Raw genomic sequence first — 8,563 nt, forward strand, 5'->3', positions numbered from 1 at the left:
TATTGTTCTGCCTAGACCGCGTGAAGGTTTGTCTGCTTGGACAACATAAAGATAGATTGATAGACAGCCGTAGTACCCGTATAGTAAATAGTAATTGTAGACGTAGGTCATATAATGTTTACTATTTGGCCATTCCGATGCGAAGTATCCGATACAGATAGTGGTCATAGATATTTCCAGAACATCGCACTGCCCATGGGTCATGCGTATCCCAATCCCACTCTACATCTAATATATATATTTGTATAAGTACTATATATAGTACACCACCCTCGATCGGTGTCGGTTTTGATTTCGGTTTCTGTTTCGGTTTCAGTTTCAATTTCCGTTTGTCTCTTCGACTTTCTGCTTTCTTTTTGTAGTCGTTAGAGAGAGTGAGATAACCTTCGGTGAACTGCAATTATGGATTGCGCCTCGGAAACAGAAACAGAAACCGAAATCGAAATCTGAAAGCTAAAACCTCAAACCGAATACAGACAGAGAGATAGAGATAGAGAGCGAGATACAGATACGACGAGGGTGCCTGCCTGCTGTATCTGTGGCTTAAGTCTCGGAGATGTTGCACTTCCATTGCCAAGGCCATTTAAGATCTTTGCTGCTGATTAAGCAGCGCTCTCAATTCGCACACTTTGTGTAGTTTAATGCGTCATTTGAGATTACTTTAGACATTAGACATGACAATTCACAGATGGAATTATGTACAATGTATAATCGGAGGAGATGCCGAAGAGCGAAGACCGATGCCCGATGCCCAATGTCAAGTGCCACAAAATGCGACGAATACTAGTATCAAACATGAATGCTCAAGTAGTTCACGAATGGAATTTAATTAGACGGCAGCCAGACACGAGTCAAAGGTGATCCCAGAATAGTTTTTCAAACATAAGTATCTTCAATGGACTTTTGCCCGACTCTTCCGATGTGTCAGTCGGCTATCCACAGAGCAATAGAGCCGCAATCCTCACGTATTGGCATTTCATTTCCAATATCACCCGCCAAACTCCCTGCCACAAATGACGTAATTGTATTTGTTGTGCAATATATGCAATATTTTATATTCTCATCCATATATTTTATACATTTTGCAAGAGACATTGCACTGCATTTTGTTTTGTTGTTTTGTTGTTTTGCCCAAGGCCAGAGCATTGCCCAAAGTCACGCCCTCGAACAACAATTGTTCGAGCTCTTATCTGCTGCCCAATGAATGATAGATATATTTATTTATTAATCCAATACAATACCAAATGGATCTCTCCACTAGTCGCTACTTTAGTTAGCATACTTATTTGATGAAATAACTTCATAAATGACCACTAAAAAGAAAGTTCGTTTCAAACAATCATCTTTGGGGTATATTTTGTGTCAGACAATTTGTATTTGTTGATTAGGTTTGCCTTGTAATTGGGTTTACGACTTGATCGGGTGGCATCGGCTATGGGATTATACGAGCTCGATAAGCTCCAAATCGAAATCGAACCACGTGCTGGATTCCGCACACAGACACAGAAACAGACACTTGATAATAATCGCAATAATCTAGTTGAGCATTCCATTGTCGTTTTTGCCAACAACAAAGTGCAGCGCTCTCCCACCCCCTCCCCGTTGGGGTATACTCGTAGAACTCTCTCGAATCTCTCTCTCTCTCTCGCAGTCTCCCTTGCTGCCACAAGTTCCGCTTTGAAATAGAAATTTATACGTGTAATCAGCACCACAAAATGCTCAGATGCCTCAGACGCATTTATCACTTGCTTTTGCTACCAATGACAGCTATAAAACCATAAAGAATAAAGAATCTATAAAGCCAAACCTACCTATAATCACGCCTAACACATGCTTAGACGTACTGCGAGTATATATGGTCTATGTGTTATACATGGCGTATGCTGAACACGTCGCTTTTGGCTCGCCTTGCTTGACGGATGATACTCGCACTCATATGATATTACGGGCACAAGTCCAATTCTGAGAATGCATGTTCCAAGTCACTGAAGTAGATCCATAGATAAGCTGAACGAATTCTTGCATCCGTTCGCTTATGGGGAATGGATTCCACTTAAAGACAAATCAAAATTTCATATTCCCAACTGTTCCCAGTTGTTAACAGTTGCTTTCAGTTTTTCCCAGCAGCTCCCAACTGTTCCTACTTGTTCCCAATCTGTTCCCACTTGATTTCGGACCAGTTTCTCGCCACTGTTCCCAGTTTTAACCGTCTGTTCGCAGTTGTTATTCACTGTTCTCAGTTGTTACTAACTGTTCTCAGTTGTTATTAACTGTTCTCAGTTGTTACTAACTGTTCTCAATTGTTACTAACTGTTCTCAGTTGTTATTAACTGTTCTCAGTTGTTACTAACTGTTCCCAGTTGTTACCATCTGTTCCCAGTTCCTCTCAACTGTTCTCAGTTTCTTCCACCTGCTCCCAAACTGTTCCCAGTTTCTACCAGATGCTCCCAGTTGTTCCTATCTGCTGCCAGTTGTTCCCGTTCCCACTTTCTACCAGCTGTTCCCTATCTGTTCCCATCTGTCTGTCAAGCGTGACGCTTCTGTATCCGTTTGCTTGTGGGAACTTAAGGCAGGTGGCCGGCGGCCTATGGCCTATGGTCCCACCACTCTCATCGCCATCGCCATTGCCGAGAGGTGAGTATATAGACAGAGATATGGTTGCTCTAGCATATTGTATCTCTGTGTGTATGAAGCATTTTATTTGATGTCGACGCTGTCGCTGTCGCTGGCGCTGGCTTCGCTGCCGATTGACAGCGGGCAGCGCCTGCACCTGATAAGGGCTTATATTTAGAGGAGTCGCCTGGCCGGGCCACAGTTTCCCAAGCAACGCAAACGCAGAAGCAACCTACTAGACCCACAGCCAATAGGACCGAAGCCAGAGCAATACGAGCAGCAGTAGCCAGCGACGAGTACGACGAGTCCACAGACCAAGACAGAACAATAGAGAAAAACGGCGACACGATACTGAGAATTGCGATAGCCATAGCCAGGACACTGACTGAAGGCGGCACGAGTGAGTTGAGTCAGAACGAGTGTTCTGGTTACGCGAGCAGCATGAAGCTGGAGAGCGATAAGGAGAAGGAGAAGGAGAAGGAACGCGCAGAGAAGGAGCGACGTGCCGGCGATCCGCCCAAATATCTGAACGAGGAATTCTTCAAGGCTGCGCTGGAGGATGGCCTGCGGGATATGCGTGTGGATATCAAGAAGATTATATTCGCCGAGTCGAGTGGCGGCGGCGGTGAGAATTACTGCAGCAAGATCTATAGGGCCAGGGCATTGTATCGCAGCAGCAAGCGGCAGCTGGACGAGGAGCTGGCGATGATTGTGAAGAGCATTGCCATCACGCCGGCCACCCAATTCCTCGAGGAGCTGGCCGTCTATCTGCGCGAGAAGATCTTCTACTTCGATGTGCTCGGCAAGCTGGAGGTGCTCATTGGCGATGGCTCCAAGTTTGGGGCCAAGTGCCTCTACACAACGCGCGAGCCCATCCAAACGATTGTCTTCGATGACCTCACCCAGTATGGCTACAAGCTGGCCAGCCGCCAGAGCGGCCTCAACGAGGAGCACTGCGTGGTGATCCTTAAGAAGTTGGGCAAGTTCCATGCCAGCTCCATGCTGCTGGCCCAAAAGGTGAGTTGTCTGTGCCCGTCCTGCCCGTCCGTAGTCCCCCTAGCACTATCCCTCTTCGCTCCTTCTGTGCAGGAACCCTCCGTGGGTGAGCACTTCACCAGCGGCATGCTGGACGAGAACTACATAAGGACCAACGAGCGCTTCATCAACTTCATGGCCCTGCAGCTGCGCACGCTGGCCAATCTGGTGGCCAAGTGGCCCGGCTACGAGCTGCTCTCGGACAAGCTGCATCGCCACTGTGACAACATCAAGGAGAATCTGGTGACCACCGGCCGCTCGCTGCCCGGCGAGATCACCGTCCTGAATCACGGCGATCTTTGGGTGAACAATTTCATGTACAAATACGACGACGAGCAGCCCACGAAGCCCATCGATGCGATCTTTGTAAGCAAGTCTAGTCCTGAGTCCTGAATCCTAAATCCAAAATCCAAATCCCCTTTCCGTGACCGCGTTGCAGGTGGACTTTCAGAACAGCTTCTTCGGCAGTCCGGGCTGCGACATCAACTTCTTTCTTAACAGCAGCGTGCAGCTGGATGTGCTCATCCATCGGCGCGAGTTCCTCATCCAGACCTACTACGGCGCACTCCGCGAGAGTCTCGAGCGGATGCACTACGAGTGTGTGCCCAGCTACACGGACATAGAGCAGGAGATTCGGGCACGCGAGCTCTATGGCTTCTTCTCGTCGTACGCCTTCCTGCCGATGGTCACCATGAAGAAGGAGGACTCCTATGACATAAGCATCGAGGCGCTGAGCGATCCAGACTTCGCCAAGACAAAGGTGCAGCTGATGTTCTCCTCAAATCCCCGCACCACGGACACCCTGCGCTATGCCCTGCGTCGCTTCGATGAGCTTGGCATATTCGATTGAGATCCCCAGGCGATCCATCGACTTGGCGTGCTCTTTTTTTTGCGTTCTAAAATAATTCCTCTGTGTGTGTGAGTGTTTTTTTTTTCATAAGTCTTAAGCATAAATATATAATATTATACATATAAATATCTATCAGCTAAACGTAAATAAATTGGCTTTAAGTGAGTTGTGCGTTTGGGCCTAGAACTCCCACGTGGAGAGCCACTTGAGGCTGTGCATCGTGCTGTTGGGCTCATTGGCCAGCGGCCCGCTCATGCCATAGGCCAGCGGCGAGAAGAGCGCAAAGCTGTAGACAATCAGCGACAACAGGCCACCCAGCAGTATGTGCTGCAACCAGCGGGGCAGCGACTGTATCATGTAGTTGAACATTACACCTGAAGGAGCAGACAGAGAGTCAGAGAGTCAGCGAGTCCGAGTCGGTGCTTACCCGTCAGCAGTGAGTTGAAGATGAGCGCTGGAAAGTAATGATGAAAGTAAAGCACTCGTCCCATGGCCCAGAAGGGCAGATAGTGCAGCAGCCAGCCAATGAATAGCCAGGCAGCGGCACGAAGTGGATCGCTGTGATGCTGCTGCCGCTGCTGCTGCTGCACCTCCAATGGCTCCTCCTCGGGGCAGCAGCTGCACACATCCGTGCTGGAGTTGGCGCTGTCCTCGCTCCTGTCTGCGCGGCACTGGCCAGCGCGTCGCTGCTGCAGCACGGCATTGCCCAGAAAGATGGCCACGAAGAGGGCCAGAAAGACGAGATTGCTCCACCAAATGATGGGATTGCCCAGCAAATAAATGCGATAGCTGCTGCCCGAAAAGAACTGGCCCTGTGGAGAGGCAAGAGCGTGGAGTGGAGGCATGTTTTGTGCTGCTTTTGCTTTGGCTTACGCGATAATTGATGGGCCACTGCCAGGGTCTGCTGGTCACCTCCCCGTCCTTGGGCTTGAGGCCGGCGTTGCCCTGCAGCATGACGGCATGGGACTCGAGGAAGCGGGCAAAGAATCCAGGCGCATAGACACTGAAGCTGACACTGGGCACTGCGTGATAGAGATTATAGGATCAGATCATGGTGGGTTAACCGTAGAGGAGTCCTCGAATACCCACACAACTTGTGCTCATTGTCCTCGACATTCCAGTGTGCGTTCTTGTCGCGCACATTCAGGTTGCAGGACACCTCCTGCTGCTCAAAGCCCCACTTGGGCAGCTGCTTGCCGCTGGAGGTGAGGGCACAGTTCTGCAGATAGTGGACCAGCATCAGGCGCGAGGTGACCGTGTGCACCGTCTCGTTGACCTTGCCGCCCACCACCAGCACGCGCCACACATCGTTGGCATCGCCCACACCCGCCTCGCCATAGCCGGTGACCTGCAGATGCTTCTTGGTCATGGGCGCCGGTTCGCTGTGCGAGTGCAGATTCCGCTTGGTCACCAAGTGCTCCAGCCGCACGAGATCGCCGTGCCGCAGCAGCTGCAGCTTGTCCTTGGCCAGACGCTGCTTGTTGTGCGGCTTGATCAGCCACTTGTTGTTGTCGTCCTTGTGCGTGTAGGTGGTGATCTGCTGCTGCCGGGCACCCGCTCCCTTCGGATACAAGTGGAAGTGCGAGTGCAGATAGCCGCCGCCCGTCTTGTGGTTCTTGATGGTCACCACGGAGCCGTAGGCCACGTCGCGCGGCATGCTGGCATTGTACAGCGAGTTGCCAATGAGGCGCGACTGGAAGGCGGAGCTGTAGAAGCCATCGCCATTGCCACTGCGATTGAGCACGCTCAGATGGATGTAAAAGAAGAGCGTGTAGAGGAGTATGGGCCAGAGGATGAGGCTGAGCGCACGGCAGGCGATCTGCTTGAGGGTCTCCACAATCGGCTGGCCCAGGTCGCCCAGGATGATCCACAGCTCGGTGGCCGTGTGCAGACCCACCAGCAGCACCACGAACAGGCCCACAAACTTCACGCTGATGGTGCACGAGAGCATGGTGCCGGTGAGGAAGAGCCAGAACCACCAGCGCCTGCTGTAGGAGCCGCCCGCGGCGGTGGCCTTCGAGATCTTCACCATGCCCCAGACGGAGCCCATCATGAAGAACAGCAGAATGGGGTCCAGCAGAATGTATTGATTCAGCGTGAGCAGGCCAACATCTGCGGGGAGTGTTCGAAACATTATTAAGTGGATGATAATGTGGGGAGTCCCTTACCAAATATCAGATATGCTGCCGACAGCAGCGCCGCCTCATGGGAGCGCGTCAGATCGTAGACAGTATCAAAGCCCATGGGCATGATCAGAGCGCCCAGCGTTGTGCAGAACTGCAGAGGAGAATGACAACTGGAGTCGATTGGGGGCAAAAGAAAGAGGAAAAGCCACTCACATAACGCATGCCCTGATAGGCTGTCTCGTTGTACTTATCGCCGGGCTTCTCAAACGGAAATGTGCCATTGTAGCCAGTCAGGTAGCCGGACAGTCCGATCAGCATCTTGCCCAGCGGTGGATGGACATCGAAGAAGAATGTTCGATTGATGTACCAACTGCCCATCTTGCCAAAGTGCGTCTCATCCCAGCTGCCAAAGAGAGAGAGAGAGCGAGATCGATAGAGACTCGACACCAATCTGCGGCATGGTGCCGGATCTGTTTTGCCTTACCAGATGTGATCCGGTTCGGTGACCTTGTAGAAGCGTGTGGCAAAGGTAATTAGGAAGACGGAGGCCAACAGTAGCCACCAGTGCCTGAAAGTGCCAGCATTTAATTTTCAGATATCACATTTTGGATTTTGGCTTTGGCACTCACCAATTGCTTGAGTCTTTTGTTGACTTTGAGGCCTTGGACTGCTGCTCCTTGGTCGATCCCCGCCTGGCACATTTCGGAGTCTTAACAACGCTTGCTGCCATATTTTATTGTTCGATTTTCAGCCTTAATACCGTTGGATCGGATCAGAGCAAAGCATTTCCCTGCGTGCTGCATACGTCAACAAAAACAACTGAACTGAAGTGAAGTGAAGTTGAACGCTGGAGAATGCTTTCTCTTTCGGCATATGGCATTCTTTGCAGCGAACGCCAAAACCGGTCTGGGACCTGATTTCGCTCCCACTTAAGCTTCGTCTTTGGCTCTGATTCTGGCCTAGACTGGCGGTTACCAGCTGTTGGCGTGCTGCCTTCGGAGCACGGCTATCGATAGGCGTTGAGCTTCAAGCTTCCAGCTTCAAGTTGTGGTTTTCTTTTCGTTTCTTTTCGTTCTTAAATCAATTTTCTTTCCTGCTAACAGCTGTAGGGTGGCGCCACCTGGCGACTAATTGCGCTAACTACAGAGAACAGTGCTGAAAAGTATGCAACACGTGTCGAAAACGTAGCCAATAATCATCAACAGGTGTCTCTGCATGTAGCTTGTACGTAGATCTGCCTCCGAGGCATATCTTCTATATCCACCCACAAAGCGTTCCTCCGCGAATACTTTTCAGGAAGCACTTTTCAAACCAAACCTTTCTTCTTGGACTTACAGAGCTTGAAACACACTTCCTAAATTTGGTATTGCACTTGAAAATATTCTGAAAAAAATAGCGTAAATTGTAGCTGGCACCCCTTGGTCCAAGTTCTCTTCTTGCTACATTTGTGGCTTAATGATAATGGAGTGGGACCGGTGCACACTCTCGGAGGCTGGCAAACAAATTGAAAATTGAGACCGGTTTGGAGGCCCATGGCTAATGGCCAATTTGGTGGCTCATTGAAGTGCATTTGTCCCACAATTCGATTCGTTTTGTGTTGCATTTTGTACCTCGCTGGCCCTCCCCCCTGTTGGGCACATTTAACACTCGCAAATGGACACAGCCATGGCGCTGCCTCGCTTGGGGGGGAACGATCGGTCGCTGCCCCACTCTTGGCTGGGCCCATTTGCTGGACGTTCTATTCGAGAGGGTAGCAAAGAGCGTATTCCCTACTAGATCTAGATAGATCTTGAATTTATTCATCCTTACCTTATTGTACCCCCAACTCTTGATTACTGGGTATCCCAATGGTCGACTCGACTGCCCTTTGAATACTCTACGAACAACTGACGATGAGGATGACGATAAGAGCGTCAGAGAGTGGTTGGGCGGCTTCGCT

At 50.3% G+C, this 8,563-nt stretch overlaps 2 protein-coding genes across 3 annotated transcripts; one reads left to right on the forward strand and one right to left on the reverse strand.

Annotated features, from left to right (window-relative positions):
- Positions 1-844: 844 nt before the first annotated feature.
- On the forward strand, positions 845-7,048 carry LOC117896707. 2 transcript variants are annotated; one of them, XM_034805174.1, is made up of 5 exons: positions 845-850; positions 2,920-3,630; positions 3,703-4,014; positions 4,088-4,498; positions 7,029-7,048. In XM_034805174.1, the coding sequence occupies exons 2-4, from the start codon at positions 3,055-3,057 to the stop codon at positions 4,496-4,498; spliced, it is 1,299 nt and encodes a 432-aa protein (XP_034661065.1). In that variant the 5' UTR covers positions 845-850; positions 2,920-3,054; the 3' UTR covers positions 7,029-7,048. The 2 variants fall into 2 exon arrangements, with proteins under 2 accessions (XP_034661065.1, XP_034661058.1); XM_034805167.1 differs by lacking the exon at positions 845-850 and having other exon boundaries at positions 2,813-3,630.
- On the reverse strand, positions 4,634-7,455 carry LOC117896699 (protein O-mannosyl-transferase 2). Its single transcript, XM_034805155.1, has 8 exons — positions 7,254-7,455; positions 7,109-7,192; positions 6,838-7,027; positions 6,667-6,775; positions 5,588-6,610; positions 5,372-5,520; positions 4,926-5,310; positions 4,634-4,872 (listed from the first exon to the last, which is right to left on the reverse strand). Exons 1-8 carry the CDS (start codon positions 7,352-7,354, stop codon positions 4,679-4,681), a joined length of 2,235 nt encoding a protein of 744 aa, XP_034661046.1. The 5' UTR covers positions 7,355-7,455; the 3' UTR covers positions 4,634-4,678.
- Between the last annotated feature and the right edge of the window lie 1,108 nt (positions 7,456-8,563).

The sequence above is a fragment of the Drosophila subobscura genome, chromosome A (assembly GCF_008121235.1).
Source record: "Drosophila subobscura isolate 14011-0131.10 chromosome A, UCBerk_Dsub_1.0, whole genome shotgun sequence".
Lineage (NCBI taxonomy): Eukaryota > Metazoa > Arthropoda > Insecta > Diptera > Drosophilidae > Drosophila > Drosophila subobscura.

Coding starts and splice junctions, on each gene's coding strand:
- LOC117896707 (XM_034805174.1), top strand. CDS start 3,055: ATGAAGCTGGAGAGCGATAAGGAGAAGGAGAAGGAGAAGGAACGCGCA. Junction 3,631..3,702: donor CCATGCTGCTGGCCCAAAAG/GTGAGTTGTCTG, acceptor CCTTCTGTGCAG/GAACCCTCCGTGGGTGAGCA. Junction 4,015..4,087: donor AGCCCATCGATGCGATCTTT/GTAAGCAAGTCT, acceptor ACCGCGTTGCAG/GTGGACTTTCAGAACAGCTT.
- LOC117896699 (XM_034805155.1), bottom strand. CDS start 7,354: ATGGCAGCAAGCGTTGTTAAGACTCCGAAATGTGCCAGGCGGGGATCG. Junction 5,521..5,587: donor GGACAATGAGCACAAGTTGT/GTGGGTATTCGA, acceptor TCTATCACGCAG/TGCCCAGTGTCAGCTTCAGT. Junction 5,311..5,371: donor AGTGGCCCATCAATTATCGC/GTAAGCCAAAGC, acceptor GCCTCTCCACAG/GGCCAGTTCTTTTCGGGCAG.